The sequence below is a fragment of the Mustela nivalis genome (assembly GCF_964662115.1).
Source record: "Mustela nivalis genome assembly, chromosome: 20".
In the NCBI taxonomy this organism is placed as follows: Eukaryota; Metazoa; Chordata; class Mammalia; order Carnivora; family Mustelidae; genus Mustela; species Mustela nivalis.
The window spans coordinates 28,681,072-28,705,652 of NC_139039.1; the positions used below are offsets into that span (position 1 = coordinate 28,681,072).

Genomic DNA, 24,581 nt, shown 5'->3' on the forward strand with positions numbered 1-24,581 from the left:
AATACAACAATCTAGAATGGGTTCTTAGATTGTTTTCTTTTTTGAACTCACAGACTGACTGCAGAGTGCTGTGGTGATGTGCTTTATCACATTACTAGTTTCCTCCTCTCCTAGCGGGATCAACTATTCCATTCTAATCCCGCACTCACCACTGAATTAGGCATAAATATGTCCTTAATTTCATGTGTCCAAGGAGAAAATAAAATATTGATTTAAAATTTTTAGTTTGTAAGTTTCAACTCTCTAAAAATAGGCAATATTTTTTTCTTCAATATGATGAAATCACATTAGTATTATTAAAAAGCCAGCATTCCATCTTGAGCAAAATGCATTTTCTGAATGTAATGCAGCCAGGAGTTAAGGGAAGAAGCCGTAGTGAAAAATGGTATGTAATTCATTGCTTGGTTATGTTCTATCACCCAATAAAACAGCACTTTTATTACAAAGACATGTCCAAAAAGAAAAAAGAATGTCACAACACATTTTATTTTGCCATATATATTTAAATGGTTGATTTTTCATGAAGCATAAAAGGCTGGCGTGTTTTTCCCTCTGACCCTGAGTTGCATATATATAGCTAGTACCATAATCAATTTCAAGGTACACGGAGAGGTAAAAATGTTCATAAAATGCAAATCGACACAGAAGTAGGACAGATAACTGCCACGGAATCATAACTGCAATGAACCTAAATTCGACAGGTTATGTTTTGCTAGATCTAGGGAATGCTTATGTTGTTAAACAGCCTTTTTAGAGACATGTGACAACATCTATTTTAGGAATCAGTTGGTAGCAGCTGTTCAAAGGAAATAAATAACTACACATGTATTTTTTTAACCGAAAAAGAATATTGAAAATGCAAGTAGTTCTTTGCTTGACAGCATATGTCAGGAGTCCAGAAGAAAAACAATGTTGAGTTATTTCTTATTATTAGGAAATGAGCTGACGAACCCTTAAAAGTTAAGATACTTGCGGGATAGGGGCAGGGCGGGTGGCAGGGAGGACTGTGGAGGGTTTGGAAGGGAAGCGACTACTAATAGAACAGGGTACCCTTTTTGGAGGCGATGGAAATGTCTACAATTGAGTGTGGTGGTTGTTGCAAAACTGCAAATGTTGACTCTTACACTTTCAATGGGTAAACTATATGAGATGTGGATTATAACTCAATAAAGCTGTTACAGGAAAAAAAAAAAAAGTGTCGTCCAAGGAATTATTTGTTGGGGTAAACCGGGAAGTGGAATTTGTTAAGATTTTTGTTTTCTCTCATTTTTCTCAAGTTTGAAGAACATGTGCAAATACTTTTGATGCGACTCTACAGGGGAACTGATCTGAATTTTTAGACTCTGCCTAAAAGTATAGGGAAATGCTAATGAGATTATTAAATGTTCCTCATGGTGTCACTGGAAGTTTGACTTGATTTTGTTGCTGTTTTAAATGGGGCTAACATAATTATTCTGACATTTATTTTGACTTAATTATTTTTCAATAATGCTTATGATTTATGATAAGATTTATGGGCAAATTCTGTGTGTGTGACATCAAAATTTCAAGGTCAGCTCCCACCCAGGAAAAAGAGCATTCTGTGGGGAAAGAATAATCAAGGCTCCTACTCATTCCACAACTGCACCGAAGCAAAAGTAACCAACAGACCATCCCTTTTTAAATCCATTCTTTGGTGTTATATTTACTGGATATTGGCCCATCTTTTAATTTGCTAATTTTAGAACAGAAAAAAGAGGAATGAGTAAATTCAGGCTCAGAAAAAGTGGCACAAGTATTCCTTTGGTCGGTCTGTATCACTAAATATTGTCATTGAGTCTTCTCTTTGTGTTCAGTGGAATTTCAATTGTGTAAAAACACACCAACTTAAAGATTAATGCATTGAAGGAAGATTTTAATTGGGAGTTTGGTCATCTAAAGAAAGTTGTAATGTGACTCTGTCAAAAAGAAGCTGGCCACGGGTACATGCTTGGAACATTTGACTTTTAAAATTGGGCTATGATCAATGATGGCATATCTATTCTATTATCTATCAGCTATAACTTCTCAATTCTGCTCACTCCTCTATCCCAACAGTGTTTCATGATCTCCAACCTAGAGTAGTTTTCTAATAGCTGGTCTATACCTATGCTGTTTAAATGGTAGCCACTAACCAAATGTAGTGATCTGAAGGGGCACCCTAGTTTTATAGCAGTAATGTCCACATTAGCCAATCTACGGGAAGAACCTAGATGTCCATCAGCAGATGAATGGATAAAGAAGATGTGGTGTATATATACAATGGGATATTACTCAGCCATCAAAAGAAATGAAATCTTGCCATTTGTGACGACATGGATGGAACTAGAGGTTATTATGCTGAGCGAAATAAGTCAATCAGAGAAAGACAATTATCATATGATCTCATTGATATGAAGAATTTGAGAAACAAGAGAGAGGATCATAGGGGAAGGGAGGGAAAAAAAGAAACAAGATGAAACCAGAGAGGGGGACAAACCATAAGAGACTCTTAATCTCAGGAAACAAACTGAGGGTTGCTGGAGGGGACGGGGGTATAAAGAATGGAGGGCTGGGTAGTGGACACTGGGGAGGGTATGTGCTATGGTGAGTGCTGTGAAGTGTATAAGACTGATGAATCACAGACCTGCACCTCTGAAACCAATAATACATTATATGTTAATAAAAAATATTTAAGGATTAAGTATTGAGTATGAGGGATATACATAAAGTATTAAAAGGTTCATTCAGTGATAAACATCTGATTAAAGAATAGGAACCCCCTAGGGGTGCCTGGGTGGCTCAGTGGGTTAAAGCCTCTGCTTTCGGCTCAGGTCATGATCCCAGGGTCCTGGGATTGAGCCCCACATCGGGCTCTCTGCTGAGCAGGGAGCCTGCTTCCTCCTCTCTCTCTGTCTGCCTCTCTGCCTACTTGTGATCTCTGTCTGTCAAATAAATAAATAAATCTTAAAAAAAAAAAAAAGAATAGGAACCCCTGTAGGGGAGAGGAGGAATAAGAGAAGAATGACAATTTCAACTACATTTATAATACTGCTTTCCTTAACCTGGGTAGTAGGTACATGAGCTTATATTCTGCTATTCTTTATACTTTGAATCTCTTAGAAACTCTCTATTATAAACTTCAAAAAGTAAAAACAATTCTAAAAATTAAAAAAATGGTAGCCACTAGCCACACGAAGACATGGGGACATAGGGAGAGAGAGAATCCCAAGCAGACTCCCTGCTGAGCACAGCGCCCGACTAGGGGCTGATCTCACCATCCTGAGACCATGACCTTACCTGAAATCAAGAGTCAGACCTCACCTGACCCATTATGCCGTCTAATCTCGTGAACTGAACTCTTCTTCATCTTTCCGGCATCACCTGCCTGATCAAGTCTTTCCCCAACACCTTCAGCTAGGGACCCATATTTCCCTTCCCTACTCTTCTAGTTTTTGTTCCTAAGGCTCAAGTTGCTATTGAAACTATGTACTCTTAAAAGTGTGATCATGTATGACACTTGACCATGAGCTTCTGGGAAAAAACTAATTTGAACCTCTCGCATTTATCAGAGTACCCAGAAAAATGTTGACCTAAAAATAATTGTTGAAAAACCATAAAAGTACCAGAAGAAAATTTAAGTGAATTTAAAAAAATACTGTCTAGAGTGATTAAAGACTTTATAAGGTATAATGTGACATTCAGAAATCACAGAGAGGGGCACCTGGGTGGTTCAGTCAGTTAAACGTCTTACTCTTGATTTCAGCTAAGGTCATGATCTCGGGGTCGTGAGACTGAGCCCATGTCAGCCTCTGTGCTGAGGGTAGAACCTGCTTGAGATCGTCTCCCTCCCTCCTCCTGCTGGCTTGTGGGCTCACATGCTCTCTCTCAAAAAAAAAAAAAAGAAAGAAATTATAGGGAAAAACTGATAAATTTAATTACCTAAAAAAATTCGATATGGTATATGGCAAAAACAATTATGAACAAAATTAATAACAGATTGGAAAATATATAGCACATATGACAAATGACTCATATTCTAAATAAACACTTGCAAATCAAAGGGAAAAAAGGAGAAAAGCCCTAGTAGAAAAATGGGAGAAATGGACATTCTTTCTTTCTCTCTCTCTCACGTGCGCGCGCGCGCACACACACACACACACACACATAAATAGAAATGGTCAATATGTCTGAGAAAAGATATTCTGTAATAAATGAAAACAACAATCAAATGTTTTAGCCTGAGATTGTCAAGGGTCAAAAATCTTGATACTAAGTGGCATTGGTAGTTGTGTAAACAGGGTAATTTGGAAATAGTTTGTCAAAATGTAAAACACACCCACTATTTTGGTACATCCTTTCAAAGGATTTATTCTGATAAAATATTCGATCAACTGGAGGCACCTGGGTGGCTGGGTCAGGTGAGGTCTGACTCTTGATTTTGGCGAAGGTCATGGTCTCAGGATTGTGAGATCAGCCCCCAGTGGGGCTCTGTGCTCAGCGAGTCTGCTTGGGATTCTCTCTCTCACTCTGTCCCCACCCCCCACCGCCAACTTCATATGCACTCACTCTCTCTCTAAAATAAATAAATAAATCTTTTAAAAATATTTGGTCAGGGTGCCTGGTGGCTCTGTCGTTGGGCATCTGCCTTCCACTCAGATCACTATCCCAGACTCCTGGGGTCGAGCGCCAGATCAGGCTCCCTGCTCAGGGGGAAGCCTGCTTCTCCCTTTCCCACTCCCCCTGCTCATGTTCCTTCTCTCCCTCTCTCAAATAAATAACTAAAACCTTAAAAAAATAAATAAAAAATAAAAAATTTTGGTCAACTGGACACACACACACACAAACACACACACACACACAAGAAAATGGTCACTGAACTTCTGGGAACTGGTTGAACATAGCCACTAAATAAAATCATACACATACAATGTTTTCATAAGTGACAAGTGAGAAAGCCTGGTACCAAATGCATTAAAAATACGGAACTCCATATGGCATGGACAAACAACCGGAAGGGGTATACCCCAAGAAGTTAACGAGTGGTTACGTATGCAAGAAGTTCACAGTGACCTACGGGAATATATTTTTGCTTCCGTTTTCACCCTTTCTTTGTTCTCTGAAAGTCTGATAGGAATAGAAAAGACAAACAACAAAACCTGTTCTCCTCCCCTACTTGCCTCCGTTTTAGAGGTGACTCACCTTGACTCTGCTGAGGTAACTTTATCTTAGAGAAGAGACATGCTAATATTACATTCTCCTAACTTCTCACGACCTTCCTGGCAGGTGACAAAGAAAATTCTGGGACAGAAGTAATTCCTCAAGCTTTCTCTTTTCTTTCTTTCTTAAGGCTTTGGCTTTATATTGACAGTCAATATGAGAAAAGGGACCTCTAAGGGAATGCGGAAACAAAAGTATAAGGACGGCGGTACTTTTGTTAAAGGTTGTGAGGTCAACCTGATGAGGACATCGGTCTCCCCATCGATTCTGGGTTTATCAGACTGATCTAAGCCGAACAGGCAAAGGTCCCTTGTCCCCATCTCTGCTGTACACCATGTCAATAGAAAAGGACAACCTTCCCTGACGAGGAGTGCCCTGTTCTTGTTTTCAAGGGTGAACACAGTCTCTTCGGCCTGAAAAGATGGATCATGCTAACTGATGAACAAATCCTTTACCTGATTTGAACCTCAATGAAAAAAATCATTGCATTTGTGTATTAGTCATTCAAGTACAGGAAGACCAGTGAAAATGGTAAGTGTATTTGGGCTTAATTAAAGCAATGGAAGTATGAGAAAATTCTTTGAGGATAAAAGTAATTTTTGCCAGAGAACAGTTAAGTTCCAGCACAAGAATGAGATCATAACGAATGTTCGACAAGTATCTGCTGAACTGAGTATATTAACTATATAATTTGTGTGTTTCCATGTGGGGGCAAGACAAAATCAGAGGGACAAGTGGATGATAGTGAGAAAAAGTATGGAGTCGTGGAATAAAGAACAATGGGCTGAGAGATAGGAAAACAGGCAGTTTGAAGAAAAGGAACATTTGGAGTGTTTACTCAGAAGTCTGATACTCAGCGATATTCACTAGAGGCCCTTGAAAGGAGGACAAGTCTCACAAATCACAGAGAGCTAATCTCACATTAAAATGCTATTTTTTCCTGCTAATCACCCACTGTAAGTAAAACTGCATGGTATCAAAATTGATATTCCCAATATTGCGCATCTGGTAGGCAATCAGAAAGGACGCTTAACCACAGAGCAACAACACAGACATGGACTGCTAGCCCCACATAGTTCTTCATCGGTCTGGCATGTACTGTCGTAAAAAAAAAAATCCCCTACAAATATGTATGCTTAATTTATCACATCCCATTTATGCCTCGTGCATTTCAGAACCTTTTAAAATTCTTTAGCAGCACGCTGCTGACAGATACAGATAATTTATACAACTAACGAGAAGGGATTCTCTTAATGGCTAGGTATTTTCCAGCTGAATACTAGAACTCCATCTCCGAATACTGATTTTTTGTTGTGATGGTCCTCATTTACCTTGAGTGTTATGAAAGAGCGTAGCGACGGTTCAGGAGCGTGGGATCCTGGCCAAGCGACAACCCTCGTGGTACTTGCTTAGAGCATTTTTACAAGGAGGGAGTTAACTCAGATTGAAAAACGACAAGAACGTTTCATCTCAGACGGACAGCGGCGCTACAAGGTGGTGTATGAAGCCCAGTGACGGGGGTAACGAGGTTTTCTCCAGGTTCGGTGGGAAAGGGGGCCCTAATTCATTAGTGATGTCTGCCACGGCCAAAGGATCGGAAGTAATAGTATACAACATGCCCCAGAATTGCCATCTCTGACTCAGTTGTCCCTAAAACTCCTTCACGCTTTACAATTCTATATTCTTCTTAAATGTTGTGGCTCAAAATGGTTATTTCACTTTCCAAAATACATCATTGATAAGGAGTATGGAAGCTAATGACAGAAACATGTTCACGGCAAAAGCACCACGCAACTACACATATGGCTCCATAATACTCGTATTCAGTTCTAGAATTTCAGGGGCATCACAAATTGCATTGTAAACCTGAGGATGCATTACTGGCTGTGGCTCTTGTTGGGTAAACCATATCACTTGTGATGAACCTCGGTGGATGCTATTAGCATTTCGATGTGGTCATTTCTGGGATTTTCAAAATCCATTTCTAATAATCCAAATGCTCATACAGTTATGAAACAGTTAAAGAAAAGCACTACTTTTACAACTTCTGTTAGCAGCTCCCATCATTTGGGTTACTATGAAATGAAAACCATGATCAATATGACATCAGAAAAGATGAAAAATCCACATGTATGAATGAGTATGTAAGTCGTTCGTTGTGTTATGGATGCACAGGTCTCTGGAGAGTGTGGCTGAGACCAGGATGACGGTCCTGAGTGACAAGCTGTACACCAAGATAGCTGAGTTAGCAGACAGGTGTGTAATCTAGTACAAGGAGCAGAGAGCTCCCCGTCGAATATGCATTGAAGGGATTCCTGCGCAACATTCCTTCCTGCAAGTGCATGACTGACTTTGTGTACATGAGATGTCACAGACTTAGCCATGTTTCAAGAGGGATACACCAAACACAAGTTCACACTCTAGTCTGCGGCTAAGGATAGACCTCAATTTTTGGGCAAATGCAGCTTGTCTATTTATCCAAATTTGCCCGAAGATGACTGAAGACATTCCGTGGATTGACAAGGTATTAACTAATCCCTCCTCCAGAAACTAAACCTCGTAATATCCTTCTTGGCCACCTAAATGGATGAAACCAACAAGACCACCATATAACATCCCAACGTATAGACAAAGTAATTGTCAAACTGGGTTCTTACCTATAAAATATGAGAGGAGTATCGCCAGGAGCACGGAGACCCCTACAGCGCACAGGGCAGTACATTTCCAGCTACAATACTTGGAAGACTTCTTGAATTTAAAAGCACTTCTTGATAGCGTGTTTCTAGGTAGTGGCCGAGTAGGCGGCGAATAAACAGAGCCAGATGCCATCGTGTATCCTGGGGTTGCAGTGCTGAACAGTGGCGTTGTCCCTGTTCCTGTTTTGAATAGGAAATGCCTGTGGAACAGAAGAATTATCATCAGAAGATACAGATATGCTAACATGTGGGAGACAGACACAGCTATCCATGAGCTCTTCTCCCTGTCTTCTGTCTCTCTCATTACCTCATTACCTCTATTTAAAAATATTAGAAATTAAGGAAATATCTTAACCAACTCATATTGGTGACTCTGATGACAGAAATTGACTTGTAAAGTACACAGAAGTATTGATGTACACCGAGTATTACCGTCCCTTCAAGTAGATATCTTGAGATGCTCTGTAGTTATTCTAATCACACCATTTCTTGCCCAAAACCATTCAGAAACTTCCTTGTATGAACTGTACTAAGAACATAATCACATTCCACTTAAGACAAATCACATCACCTTAAAGCTACACATTGTGTTTTACGACTACATGAGACCACATACTCGTATAAACATAAGGATGCATGATCATGTTGATGTTCTGCAGACAGATTTATTTTTCTGGAATTCCACGGAAACATTCTAACCCCAGCCTGCTCTCCCACTAACAAGCACTATCAAGCTTGGCCACAGGCAGCTGGTCAGGTCTCAAGGGATGCAAACCGATTTTATTTTTAGCTTATGTCAAACATAACCGGGGAAGGGGGAGAAAGAGGAAGGAACCACAGAACACTTCTAAAACCAACCTAAATAAATGAAGGGGTCAGTGAAGCGGGTTTTAGATCAAATACAGAAACAGTCTCTAACAACTGAGCTGGATGGCAGTGGAGGAAAATGCCTCTAGAGGTTGTACGTTTTGAAAATGTATAAGCAGAAATTACATGATCACATGACAAGAGAGCTGTATAAGAAATTCTCCAGGAGGGGCGCCTGGGTGGTTCAGTGGGTTAAAGCCTCTGCCTTCTGCTCAGGTCATGATATCAGGGGTCCTGGGATCGAGCCCCGCATCGGGGTCTCTGCTCATCGGGGAGCCTGCTTCCTCCTCTCTCTCTGCCTGCCTCTCTACCTGTCAAATAAATAAATGAAATCTTAAAAAAGAAAGAAAGAAAGAAAGAAACAAAGAAACAAAGAAATTCTCCAGGAACGACAGTTAATATAGATTCCTATTAACAATCAAAGTCCCCAAATTAAAGAAAAAAAGTACCACGTTTTTCATGGTTTATATTTCCTGTTATACCAATAAGTTATTGTGAATTCACTGTGTGTTCTAACACGTATTATTATTTTCTCTAATAACATGTCCAGTGACGTCAACAGACTGTTTTCTCTTACATATTCAGGAGGGTATGGGTATTCCATATTGGAATATTCCACGACGGTACAACATTCCACTATGGAATATATAGGGAATGTATGTATGTAATATATATAGAATATTCCACTATGGTACAATACAGTTTCTGTGAAAGATGACTATAGATGGTACATAGCTGAATATTTTAAAATTTTACTACCGATGTCCTTATTTTAATATATTAAGAATACTGAATATATCAAATAACTTAAGGGCTTCACAGGGCAGAACTCGGAAGCTAGACTACCGAGGTTCAAATCCTGATTCACTGCTGACTGTGCATATGTCCTTGGGGAAGTTACTCCATCTCTTTGTGTTCTGGTTTCTTAATCTGTAAAATGGAGACAGTAATAGCCTCTACCCTTCAGGTTTGCTGTGAGGCTCAAAGGAGTTCATATTTGCTGTCAAGTGCTTGGAATATGGTAAGCACAGCAGCAGTGTTAGATAAATAAAAGAGTCAGACTCATGAGTTTATGTGCATTACTGCTTATGAATATTGTTGCGAGGGCTAATCAGGTCCTTAAGTCACAAAGAATCCATTTCTAGAAAAGTACTAAGTGATTAACTATGTTGCTGGAGTAGAAACAGCGCAAAAGTTATGAAAGTTTGCCTAACACAAGTACAGCGGGAAGAATTCTGGAGTAGAAATCAGACCTGAGTTTAAGTTCCTGGTTGATCATTTCCTACATACGTGACTTTAGGAAGCCTCAGTTTTGCTTTTCATCTGTAAAATGGAGCTAATGATTTGCTTATCTCACGGGGTTATAAACCCATTAATGTATCTAAAAATGCTTTGTCGGGGTGTGTGAGGGGCTCAGTCAGTTAAGCAGCCTTTGGCTCAGGTCTTGAGATCGAGCCCCCATTGGGCTCCCTGCTCAGTGGGGAGCTGCTTCTCCCTCTGCCACTCCCCCTGCTTGTGCTCTATCTGTGTTAAATAATAAATAAAATCTTTTAAAAAATACTGTGTCAAACACACAATTAGAAAGATGCAAATGATCAGTTGCTACTTCTATAAATTATACTAGTAACTGTACTGTGAGTCTCTTCCCATATGGAGGTACTTAGCAGGGCAAATTTTAAAGTTTATAGTCTGAACTAAATGTTACACTGGAAATAGCATTTTTAAAATCTCCTACCATATCCCTATTCAGCATGGTCATTAAGAATGTGGGCCCTGGATCGAGACCTGGTTGAAATCCAGACTTTACCTATAATGAGCTGGATGATATCTGGTGAAGGACTCAAATTTTCTGCATCTTGGTTGTATCATCCATAAAATGGGACTATGAGTAGTAGCTACCATGTAGACAATTGTATGAGGATTCAATGGAAGTAACACACGTGCCGTGTTTCTATTAGGACCTAACACAAGGTAAGGGCTCAACAAGCCTCAGCTATTTATCTTCCCAAAGTCACAGGCTGCGTATTCCAAAAGACCAAAAAGGATCATTTGGGGCCTTCAGGTTCCAATTCAATAGGTAACAACCTCTAAAAGCCAATGCTTGTAGAATGAATTCCCAGTTTTACAAACTTGATACAGGAAGTTCTATACATGGGCAGGGATTCCGGAGGAGAAGATGGATTGAAACAGACCAAGAAGGAAGCTGATCATTCAGACGAGCTGTGAGCAACCTCTTACTGTGAAGGACCGAACAGAAAACCCTGCAGCCTTTTCTGGCCAAGCCCGCCCAGGACGGCAGCCATAGAGCATACAGAAATGATCGTGTAGGGGCTGTATTCAAAGAAAATTATGCTAATGGACACTGAGATTTTAATTTTATAGAGTTTTCCCATGTCATGAAGTCTTCTTTTTCTTTCTTCCCCATGAAGTCTTCTTTTTCTTTTTTACACTTTTAACTTTCAGTTAAAAGTGTAAAAACCATCTCTAGTTCATCATCACCACAAAAACAGGTGACAGTCTCGATTTGACCTGTGAGTGATAGTGGGTCTCCTGATTTGAATTCTTACTTTTTTTTTTTAGGACTGTGCATGAAGCATGAGCAAGATGTTCAGGAGCCCAGAGGAAGAAATGGTTTCCTCGATGTCACTGGAAATGATTTATCCAGGCAGTCTGGAGAAAGCATATGCACGGCTCTTGGGGAAGACGACAGTCCCAGGGACCGGACACTGGTCACTCTCCGTCACACCCACACCATCACGCACGTGCTCTCTCTTCTAAGTGCTTCTTATTATCAGTTCTTATTTATCCAATTGCATGGGGGGGCGGTTAAAGTTGTACGATACTCTTTATTTAATTTTTTTTTTTTTTTGACAGAGAGCAAGATCACAAGTAGGCAGAGAGGCAGGCAGAGAGAAGGGAAAGGAATCAGGCTCCCTACTGAGCCGAGAGCCTAATGTGGGGCTCAATCCCAGGACCCTGGGATCGTGACCTGAGCCGAAGGCAATGGTTTATCCCACTGAGCCACCCAGGCGCCCTGTACAATACTCTTTAAAATGAGTTTTTCCTCCTGAAATTCTCCCCGCTCAACCCCCTCGGCTGTCTGTGCTCGACTTCACTTCTCTCGATTCCAGTGGCTGCTTCACTGCGTTGGCCCCAGGAGAGAGGAGACAAAATGAGAAGCAGAAAGAGGCCGGGTCTCTAGTTGGTTTCCTACAGCCCCATCTACTGGGGTACAGCCATAATGTCGGGGAGAAATTCGAGGTGAGACGGAAGGGGTGACCCTCCAGACAAGGAGGGGAATCCTGCAGGAAGGGAGCTGATCAAACAGAGACTTCAACAAGGCCCAGGGAGAGACGCCTGCCCCCCGCTTCGTAGGCAGCATCTTGGGGAGCTGGCATGACTCCAGAGAGGGAAGAGGCTCTCTCCTACTCTCACACCACGCATGGGGGTACAGAAATAGCAGAGAGCACTACCTCTGTCCACAATTATGGACAGAAACAAGCTGCATTTGAATAGCGACCAGCATGGCGGCCCATGGCCAAAGGCAGATTCCATTCCCTTGCCTTAGTCTTTGGTACCATGAAGAACCTCTGGGGAAAAGCGGACGTAGAGCGGATTTGGGATGTAACCAAAATGTGTGAAAGATACAAAATTTAAGAGATTAAAGGTTTGTCTTAGATTAGAAAAATCTCTCTACTTATTATCTAGGAGGAGAGAAACGGGGAGAGGTTGGATGAACGCAGAAGATTCCCCATGCCTCAGAAACACGGGCCCTGCTCCTGGTGTCCCGGTGCTGGAGAAATGGAGACCCCATAGCGTGTCGGCAGAACCTGACGGAAACAGAAACCTGTACCTTAAATGTCAGACAGAGGCCTGGGGAGGCCTCTGGGTCCCAAAGACCAAACGGACGGGTTTGGAGGTGTTTCTGTTGGGGAGAGCCTCCCCGAGATGTCGGCATCTCAGCAACATTTGTAGGAAGGAGAATTACTACTGTGGCTTCAAGAGTAGCTTGGACATCGCAGAGTGTCCCACTGGGCCTGAAGAGGCCACACCGGTGGGGATGAAGGTTGCCCTGGCAGTAACGTGGCCATCAACAGTGAAGGAGCAGATAGTTATGTGTGGACTCTACCACGATCAAACGAAGAAAGAGACCAGCGGGCTCTGAAATTCCGCCATCTGAAAAGCATCCCACGAGTTTTCTGAGGAGAGAATTATTCTATCACCGAATTCACCATCCAGAAACGTCTTTCCATGTGTCACTCCGGTCTCTCCGCATCCTGTGACTCTCTGCCAGGTCATTCCAGCCTCAGGAACATGCTTCTCATGTATTTAAAAAAAAAAAAAAAAAATCCTGCCAAAATTACTATCAAAACCAGACGGTTTTGACCCGGCATCCACATGAGGTTTGGAGAAGAAAGGGAGAGATTTTCTTTACTTCTCAGACCGTATTTGGGAATGAAAAAAGCGAATCCTGTGAGAATATCCCCCATTGTATTTGGCAATAAAGCAGCAGCTTCTTTTTTAACACAGAGCACACGGGCGCAGGCTGATTCGGTTCTGATGTGTCTAATGATGCCCTGCGTGTCGCCTGCCTCCAGTCCCTCTGCTCTCGGGGCCGCCGTTTCACTCTGGTGATGAACTAGAGAGGCGCACTTGAAGACAGACTATCAGAGACTGAGATGAGGAAAATCAATTTCAAAGCCCCGAAGACGGCTGGTGCGGGAGGTCACTGAACACTACCCGTGGCTTTGTGGCTTCGGAATCTTGAGGGGGGGGATTCTATTGAACAACAACAACAACCAGCAGACTTGGGCTGGGGAAACTCGACCGCCTTATCCCCCGCGTAGCCGCGCCACCGGCCACACGGAAACAATTACTCTGGATTCAGCACAATTAATAACTGCTCCTTTTCCTTCTGAAGTTGAAAGAGCTGTTTCTTTGTGGATCTGCCTTCAGGACCGACGAGCCTTTTCATTTCAGCTTCCGCCTTCTGTCCTGGCTTCTATTTCTCACCGAGCCTGGGAAGGAGCTTTCTACGGGTCATGCCACAAATTTAAAATTAGGAGGGACAGGACTGAATCCCTCCATTCTTCCCTGCTGTCCCCATTCAGACTTTGGGGTCACCGTTAGTAACTCGATCCTGCAGGTTTCGCTGAGGGACTCAGGGGCAATTTTCAATTCCTCTTCTGGCCTGCCTGTCTTCCTTCCCTTCCTCCCCATCTCCTGGCTTTTCCCTTCCCTTTTCCCCTTTCCTTCCTGTCTGATTTTCTGTGGGGTTGAGAAGTTCTTCTGAGTTCTTACACTTCAACTGCCTCTTCCGAATCTACTTGGCAGAGGCAAAGGTGATGCGAAAGTAACATGTTCATTTCATGTTTCCTCCTCTCAGATGAAACGTCATGGCTTAAAGGCTGGATCTGCACACTCTCCTGAACTACTCCTAGACCTCCCGTCGTGATTCCCCCTGCTCTGCTCGCAGGCCTCTGGCCACTGCCTCTTTTTTTTTTTTTTTTATTTTTTTTATTTTAAAGATTTTTTTTTTATTTATTTATCAGAGAGAGAGGTGGGGGAGAGAGTGAGCACAGGCAGACAGAGGCAGAGGGAGAAGCAGGCTCCCTGCCAAGCAAGGAGCCCGATGTGGGACTCGATCCCAGGATGCTGGGATCATGACCTGAGCCGAAGGCAGCTGCTTAACCAACTGAGCCACCCAGGCGTCCCTGGCCACTGCCTCTTGTCCTTTGTTTTGCTTTCTTCCCCCTATGTCTTCGCAGGGATGTTTCATTCTTTAGAAATTCTACACTTTTGATTGGTTTGTCTTTCAGAATAATAAACTACAGAACTTACGATCATGAAATTTTTAATGGCAAAATAATCAGATTTTTGAAGTAAATTTAAAGGTCCTTTTATATATGATATGATATGATGTTATATGATACATCAACATACCAATGCTCATTTGAAAAGATCCTGACATCAAGTACAAAATTAAATAAGTTATAATATATAATTAAATTGTAAGCTCACAAAAAAAAAAAAACTGTAAGATTGCAAGAGTCACTAGGAAACAAATGGGTTCATACTAGTGTTTTGTTCAGAACATTAACATAATCATGTTATTCCTCTAATATCAAGAGCACAGTTTCATAAGTTGCAAATTTCAGGGACCAAAATGAAAAGCATCCTTGGAAAATATACTGCGTTACTCAAAGTGGTTTGAGTCATTTCCTCAATGGAGCGCTATGAGAGAAAATAAGAGTCAAAAAGAAAGTGTGCAACCACTGAATGAAATTTTAATTAGATCAACTTCATAGCTGGCTGTCTTCACACAAAAGAGGTTTCTTTTCTTCAATATTTTATACAGTGTTAAAAACCTTTCTAGAGATTAGCAAACAGAGCAAATGACTAAAAAGAGCGTCACAGTGTTTAGTGATGTCCCTGTGGCATAGTGGAAACCCTTATTAGTGACCCAGGAACACCTGGAATACTATTTCTTTTGTGTATAATCTATTACGTCTTATGGGGGGAAAGACACTACTGCCCTGGAGATGTGATGGTTTTTCTTGCTCTTTTCAAATTCTTGGTTGAACAAAGAGAATGAGCTACTTCAAACTTAACATGAACCCCCTACATAAAACGTCTTGATGTGTCCTGCTCTCGACTTAGGTTTCTAGGCAAATTAATAAAACGTTTCCCTGGAACACAGACTGCTTCCTTCAAATGAGGGGCGCTCATTTCAAAGACAGTGTGCCAATGAGAAGACTGACTGACGATATTTGGTCACATTGACAACCTTTTCAGAATCCAAAGTTCTGACTTAAGAGCTGAGGGAATTTTGAGGGATAGGTTCCTTTTCCTTCAGGCAAAATACAACTTTCTGGATTTAAGAGGCTTATTAAAGGTCTCACAAGATTTCCTCAACATCAAACGACTCTTCTAAAATGACATTTTCAGATCTAAAGCAAATGAATCCCACACTCACGGATTAAATTTACCTGGAAATATATGAAGGCTAAAATTAACCACTGAGTTCAAAATAGTTTTAGTCACTTGATGATGCCAAAACAATGGGCAGGTTGCCTAGAATTCATTTTAAGATAAAAATTTGCAAAAACTGTCAAAATATATAAAATTTAACGGTTGTGCATGATCTTCCTTCCATATTGCTTATTACCACTTATTTAATTGCTTGTAGTCTATAATTAAGAACATACTGATTAAATACCATAGAAGTTGAAACAGCCTCCGGTATTTATCAGTATATATTTGAAAAACATGATATACCTAAACTGTGATAGTAACCACTATCCAAACACTCTGAAAACTTCCAGATAACCTGTGGTTCATTATCACCAGCTTCTGAATTTCCACTACCAGATCCTGAATTTTAAGTTCCAAAGCCAACTGGATGATCTTTTAAATGTATATTTAGCACTGTGTTCATAACCAATTAAAAGACGGAAAGAGCAGTTTACTCAAATGATGTGCTTTCGATAATAATGCAGGGAAATTAAAAAAAAAATACTAATGCAGCGAAATACAAAATTTCCGGCAGCTATGAAACAAGAAAACTAAAGAAAGCAGAAGCCCAAACAGAAAATTACCTGTTCTTATTCAAAGCCGGGTTCCTGCTTGTTTTCTTTACTTCTTAGCAACTGATTCTTGATAGGTATCTAAAGCCATTTAGTACAGTTACTGACTGGGTTTCGATACCTGGCTATTTGGGAAAGAACTCTCCATCTGTGGAGGATGCTGGCCCTCGGAAGCTCTGGGAGAATGCAGAGGCTGCTGTGAATGTTCAGAAAGAAGCCCACCCACACTAGGCAGCAGAGGAAGGCTCTAAAAGGTGTTCAGTATCTCCACTCTTTCACAAGAAAACATTGCAACCAGACTGATTGATGGGATCACAGGTTTTGATAAGGCCTGGGGAGCTTAGGCAGCCACTGACAGAACAAAATCTACTAAGAGTCCATGCCCTACATTAGAGCAGCGGTCCTCAAACTTGGGCTCACATCAGAGTCCCTTGGAGGACTTATTAAACCAGAAGATCTCAGTGGAACCCCCCAGCTGATATTGCCAGTCCAGAGACCACAGCTTGAGAACCACTACGGTCATGTGTTGGCGTACTGGGTTTTGAGCTTCAGTTTCACCCAAGACTCCCATCAAGATTCTCTAACAAATCAGAAAATCATTCAAAAGATTCCTGCTTATTAGAAAGTTATGGCTGGGAGCTCACCTCAAGGAGTCAACTTAGAACGAATGGAGTTTTTACAGTGGGAGGCTCAATCCACTTGACCTCACCATCAAACGGCTTAAAGATCTGTCCTTGTTCTACATCATTTCACTCTTAATTTTTTACTTCCCGAGCAGGGAGCCTGATGTGAGGCTCAATTCCAGGACCCTGGGATTGTGACATAGGTGGAAGCAGTCGCTTAACCAAATGAGCCATCCAGGTGCCACTACTTTCAAGTATCTATCATGTCTATTGGGCTTTATGTCTAAATGAGACACCAGCATCTGTTCTCTCTTGGCTCTTTGTCTCCTTCACTATCTGTATTTCCATGTGTCTATAACACGTTCACCAAAACACTATCTCAGTCCACAAGTCTCTTCTTTTGGGGTTTCTCTTTCTGTATTTCTTTGAACTTAATACTTGGGTATATAAGCCATGGAGAAGTCTAGCTGATAACTCACCGTGGGTATTTACAACTTCCCAAAGGTTCCTTCCTACAGAAAATGCTATTTCTTTACCCTTAAACTTTCTGGCTAGAATTGTTTTTATACATTCTTCTTTCCTCTATAATCTTGGCTTCAATTTACAACCTATATTAAAATTTATAGGAGGAAAAAAGCTACCTCTCATCCTTCTCTTTATCTGTTAAGAGAGACTTCTGGAAAACTCAGTTATAAATATTTTTAAGGCACCAAACACACATACATGCACACACATAAACATAACCTCTTTACCCCTTTACACATCTGTTATATTGAGGAGAAAGGAAAGAAATAGAAATATTTCCTGCACAAATGCCTTCTGCTTCACTTTTTTTCTTCTCTGAAGGTGCTGAGGACCAGGAGTGACAATCAAGGTGGCATTCTTAGTACTGGCCAGAGTGAAGGCACCCTCATACCCCAACACCCCAACCAAGGTTGTAATCCCGGCAGCTTCAGATCGACAAGAGAACAGGATGAAAAAAAAAAAAAACAAAAAACAACAGAGCTACCCTATGACCCTGTAATTGCACTACTGGGTATTCACCCCAAAGACAGAGATGTAGTGAAAAGAAGGGCCATATATAACCCAATGTTCATAGCAGCAATAGCCACAATTGCCTAACTATGGAAAGAGCCAAGGTGCCCTTCAACTGACAAATGGATAAAGAAGATATGGTCCATATATACAATGGAATATTACGCAACCATCAGGAAGGATGAATACCCAACTTTTGTATCACACGAATGGGATTGGAGGAGATTATGCTGAATGAAATAAGTCGAGCAGAGAAAGTCGATTATCGTATGGTTTCACTTACCTGTGGAGCATAAGGAATAACACGGAGGACAATAGGAGACAGAAAGGAAAAGTGAATTGGGGGAAATCAGAAGGGTAGATGAAGCATGAGAGACTATGGACTCTGAGAAACAGATTGAGGGTTTTGGAGGGGAGAGAGTGGGGGAATGGGTGAGGCTGGTGGAGGGTATTAAGGAGGGCACAGATTGCATGGAGCACTGGGTGTGGTGCATAAACAACGAAACTTGGAACACTGAAAAAAATAAAATAAAAAAAAATAAAGTTCATGCATAGAAAAAAAAATCCTCTTATTAAGGTTCAGAGGGAGAATTCTAGCATACTTGAAACAAAACAAAACAAAACAACCACCCATACTGAATCCTATTAGAGTTAAAGACAAAGTTTTTTCTCTTATTCTTTCAATATTATTTTCGAACATGTTTTCAAGGGTGGGAGCAGGGGAACTGAGAAGAATACTCACCCAGATGAGGAAAGTATAAAGTACTTAGAGGACTAGGTTTTAATTCCCTTCAATTAAATTTAATTTATTTAATTACTTCAATATACTGTGGTTACAATAGTAGTCAACAAAAGCTGTAACTAAAAATAAAAACTAGCAAACGGGGTTTCAAAACTGAAAGAGGCTTGCGTCAAGGATTGATATAAAGGGAAACAGTTAAGAAGTAATAAAACTTACCTAGAGTGAGCCAATAATAGACTGAACTTTAGTATTTTTCTTTTTTGTGCTTTGATAATTTAACCTCTGATAATTTTGAAATGGGCGAGTCCAAACACAGATGTATGTGCACGTGTGTGTAAATTTTGTAAGAATTGGCCAGGGTTGGTTCAAAATGGATTAATTATTTTGCCTTTAATATAAAGGTACTATTACTATAAACCATTGAAAATGGTTTATAGTAAGTAATATACTATGCATCCCTGAATTGTAAAAAGAGAATGTTTTTAGAGCCCTACTGATTAAAATGCCTTTTCTTTTATTACCTCTAAATTAATTATGATATGCATTTTAAAGAAAAATATTTTAAATAAGAAAATTATATACCCCCCAAGTGAGTAATCAACATTAGAATATAAATTATATATTTTGATGTGCAAACAAAAGAACAAATATGTAATGATTCTAGCTGTGACACAGTGAGTTGGTAAGACTGATAAACTACTTCTTCATGCTGATAGCATGTTGTGGTCTCAAATCTATTACACTTTTGAATTGATGTTCTATTATCTTTGGACAACTTTCACACCAGGAGGTGATCCCAGCAAGAAAAATGTCTTAAATGAAAAGCTTATAAACAAGATACATTTCACTGCTGTTACCTGAATTAATATGAGCTATTAGTGGTTGTACAAAACAGTGCTTTGAGACAAAATCTGTTTTGGTAATTTTTTTACCAAAAATTCCACAGTATGAATATGTGAATAATTATATATTTTAGCAATTGCCATTGTATCAATTTGCAATTATACTGTATACACAAACATGCTTATGGAAAGTACAGCATCGATCTCTGAAAACTGGGAAGAAAAATTCTAGAGTACTCATGTGATCTGTGGGAAGAGCATTTTAGTGAATTCATATTTATTTTTCAGTATTAGGTGAGAAACTTAATACAATATATAATTTCTATATAACCACAGCTTTATAAAAACATATAGGGTTATAATCGGAAGCAAATTATTTTTATTAAGGCTTATGTAAACACAGATAAATCTATAATCAAGCACTAAATCATGTTACAGAGTTTGGGAGGATTAGGAATGGAACAACAGGTTAAATACGCAGATTTTTTCTTTTTTTTTCCTTTTTTTTTCCTTTTATAATTACCAAGAAGGCTAAAATAGGTTTTGTTTCAAATTTTAGTTATTATAATGGTGTGGTCATAGCATCAAATGCACAAATCTATATCAGATATTTTCCTACATGTTTTAAGATTATCAATTACAGCTACTGTTGGCATTTGCATACTAAATATATTAAAATTAAAATGGGAATTAAAAGAACGCCTTAAAATTCCTATGTGCTATTTGAACAAGATTTTAATTATTAATTCATTCAATTATTGATGGCCAACTATGCTTAGAAGAGCTCAGAATTTCTAAATAAGTTTGAGAAGGAACTATGATCTAGATAAAGACAAGAATTTCAAATGTAGATGTAAGTTTACAAAGAATAGAAGAATTATAGGATTGTAAGAGATACTGAAGATGTACCTTAGTCAATCACATATTAGTGAACTGTAAGTAGCTAAGAAGACAAAACATAAAGCAACCAGTCCAAAGAGAGGAAGGCAATTTAAATAAACCTTAATGAGCACCTATTTACTCTGCACAAGGAAACTATTCTGATTTTAACTTCACAAAATCCCCACTCTGTGTGTGGTGTGTGTAATAAAATTTCCTTTTTTAAGATGAGGAAACTGAGCCTTAATTTGTCAGAATTTATATAGAGGCAAGGGTAGGTCTTTTGGGCCCTAAAATTTATGTTCTTAACCAGTTCATTATACAGTAGTAGTTTCTATATGAGATATGTATCTTAACTCACATATAAAACACACTTCCGTTTGGACTGATCTCCTGTCTAAAGAATAAGAAACATACTAAGCTTTAATACTATGTAGTACTGTGACCATCGTGAAAGCTGCTTTCAGTCCTTTTGTGGGAAAGTCACGGATGTCTGTGAGGGATTCAGAGAGAAGGATGAGCTCACCTAGTAGACGAGTGGACAGCAACACTCTCACCTTCTAACTTCTGCGCCTGTTTGTGATGAACTAAATACAAGACTCTTCCCAATACTTTGGGCTGAGCTGCGCAGTGATTCTGAAAATCTTTTTTAACCACATCAAGGTTCGCCAGCTAGCTCATGGCAAAGTACCCGAAAGAGTTATAGACCTTAAAAGTGAGTTAAATGTATAGAAAGGAGAAGGGTCCAAATTTAATGACCTTTTCTGGGGGGACAAGGGGCTGTCAACAGCATGCTATCAAGAATAAATTTTTGAAAAAATTATTAATCTGCCCCTTCAAGTAAAGTAGTATTTAAGCACCAGGAAGGAAGTACTGCTTCTTTAAAGAAACTCTTAGTTCAGACAGGATTTTTTAAAACTCACATTTGGAAATATTCCCATCAATATATTATTTGGTTGCCAAGAACAATGATTGCCATCTATAACAATTTTTAATTTTCTAAGCTGCTTAAACGTTTGCAAAACATGGTATGTTAGTGAGTTTGGTCCTTGTTTATTTAAAGATGTGCAAATGTAACAACTTCTAATTAGTTTGCTAGAACATCAGAGACATTAGTCAAGTTTCAGCAGATACTGGATGATCCTACTTGTGTGGAATCTAAAAAAAGTCCAACTCATAGAATCAGAGAGCAGAATGGTGGTTGCCAGGGGGTGCTTAGGGGTGGGGGAATTGGAGAGATGTTTGTCAAAGGGTACAAACTTCTAGTTAAAAGATGAGTAAGTGCTGGTGATCTAATGTACAGCCCAGTGATTACAGTTATTAACATTATATTGGATACCTGAAATTTGCTGAGAGGAGACCTTGAGTACTCTCACCACACACACACACACACACACACAAAAGCTACATCCAGGTGAGGGGATGGATATATTCATTATTTTACAATGTGTGTGTCTGTATATATACATATTTGTGTGTGTGTGTGTGTGTGTATATATATATATATATAACATATAGTGTATATATATATTTTAATGTTCAGGTTCAATGTTATACCATAAAAAATCAAACTGTGCAATCTAAATTGTATATATTTTTATTTGTCAAAAGGAAGTTCATATAGTTGTTAGGTCAAAAATTTTTATGTATAGTTAATATTTGACATGTAATTATCTTATAAATATATACTTAATAAATATTTATTAAACAAAATTAAGTGACAGACTGGAAGAAAATAAAATTATTTAGAAATGCCAATTCATTTCATCCTTTCAAATTTTAGTTTTATATACGTATGAAAACTTGCATAAGATTAGTACATTGCTACAGCTGTACAATTAATAACAGAAAAAATACATGTATTTTGGGGTTGAGTGCTTTTATTTTCTTTCATATGTAATTAACAAAATGGAGCCACTATAAGAAGGAAAGGAATTAATTTAGAATCTGGGATCTAGCTGAGTGCTGCCAACGTCCAGTTACGTGACCTTGGGCAGATTACTAAAATCTCAATGGGCTCTAAAAGAAGGTAAGATCGGATAATTTGCAAAATTTACTCCAACTGTGAATTTGTTCTGGAATGTAGTCCATATATTTCTCAAAAGTGGTTGCCACTTCTCCCCGTCCTCTGTCACAACCTTGAGTTTTTCACACTAGTACACTGTAAGACATTCATAAATACCCACTAAATGAGGGAAAGCATTCAGGATCCATTTTGTGAAATATCACTATCCCACCAGGATCTCAGATAATCTCCTCCCCTTAAGATCACTTTTTTCTAAAGCAAACCCTGTCTCTGAAATTTACTTCATAGTTGATCTCCTGTAGGAAGCCACCCCAATTAAACAGGAAAAATACCGATTATTCTCAATCTAAAAATACCTATTTCTGAAGTTGAAAAGGCTATCTAATTGTTCACAAAAATTAATCAACATGCCAATTCTTGTTAGTTGTTATTGCCTTTCCTTTATTGCTTTCCAAGTTATTATTCATCCTTCTAAATATGGAACTAATTATTTTTCTCTTAACTGTATAGCAGAAAAAAAAGAATAAAGAAAAGCAAAGAAGTGAAGTGAAACAATAAAGAAAAGCAAAGAAGTGAAAGCAAAGAAAGTGTCATTGCTACTTTGCAATGACATTTCAACAAATCCTTATAAAATCTTTAAGTAAGAAGTATTACCAGATCCATTTTATGAAAAAAAAAAAAAAATAAAGAGCTAAAAATATATGAGTAATCTGCCTAAGGTTACATAGCTAATAGAATGTTAAGATTTTAACCCAGATTTGTCCCCAAACCATTGCTTTTTTCTACCCTACCATGAGCAGAAAGAAGCACTATCATAGTAGTGCAGGGTGTGATTGGAACAAGATGACTTCTCGTGGTAATATTCCAAGTGGTTCACAATCTGAGGTGAGAAATCATAAAGAAAGTCAGCGTAGAATCAGAGGGGTTATCAAATAGAATTTATTAAGCTTAGCTGGTTAATTGCATGTCTAAGAATGTAATCTTGCAGGCAAAGGAGAAAGTATTCTGAAAATGGTTTAATAGAAAACAGACCTCACCTCAGGTTTGAAGAAAGAAATACAAAAGGCAAAACACTGTCAAGGGAAAAATGAAGAAATAGAGGATGTGAGAAACAATGTTAATCAGTGATATAAACAGGATGGAATTTTAGAGCAAAACACTGTTTTAAAAGTGGACAGAAATTAATTCTAGGATAAAGATAAAAATCCTCCTGTTGTAGTGAAGTTAGGCAGAGATCACACACACAGACACAGACACACACGCATGAAAACACACATGCACCCATACACAAGAGGATTGAAACGTTTTCACAGACAATATTAGGGAAGAGTAAAAGGATTTTTAAAAATGCTCACAAAATGGTTGACGAGAAAGAGAAAGAGAGGTGCCTCAAAAATGAGTAGGTCATGCTCAGCAAAAGATAAGGATTAAATCACAGTCATTAGCCATGACCAGAGTAATGACACGGATGACCTTATACTTTGATCATGCTCGGAGAAGTGACTAGACATGTGTTAGAAGTAAGAATTCATTTTCCTAGGTACTAGGGAAATTAAGGTTATCATGTGTGAATATTTTATATAGATTGCTGGTTATCCAAAACCAAACATTATCAGAGTAAAGTAATTGTATTTTGTTGGAATTATGCTTTCAAAAATCACTTAAGGTCTATAGCAAATAATTAATGCATGCTTTCTTGGTGTCTTAATTGCTATTATAAAGAAACTGGTTCACCTCAATTAAACAACATGACACGCCTACTCCATTGTACAGTATCTTCATCATGCTCAAAAGACACCTAAAGCTTTAAACACCTTAAGTAAAACTGAGGTCTAACTCCTGACTGATGGGGAGACAATGCATCTATCAAGGCTTGGACTGCTTCATTCCAAACATTTACTGCCTTAGTTAATTAAATGTTTCAGGAATATGACTAGTTGCCTTTCATTACAATTTAAACATTTTTTTTTTTCCTTCTCAGGAATGAAATGAGCAGACCCGGGGTTCCTACCTGCAAAAATTCACCTTTTTTCTGTTGAACAACGGAAAGAGTGAAAGAAGTGAGAGA

The 24,581-nt window shown here is 39.1% G+C and overlaps 1 protein-coding gene across 5 annotated transcripts in view; it reads right to left on the bottom strand.

Annotated features, from left to right (window-relative positions):
• The window catches only part of TENM3 (teneurin transmembrane protein 3), a 2,451,411-nt gene that overhangs the window by 153,343 nt on the left and 2,273,487 nt on the right, over positions 1-24,581 (bottom strand). For all 5 annotated transcript variants that reach the window (XM_082715814.1, XM_082715812.1, XM_082715813.1 and 2 more), the window contains one exon: positions 7,875-8,113. In XM_082715814.1, coding sequence (XP_082571940.1) covers positions 7,875-8,113 — 239 coding nt within the window. The remainder of the gene's footprint in view (positions 1-7,874; positions 8,114-24,581) is intronic.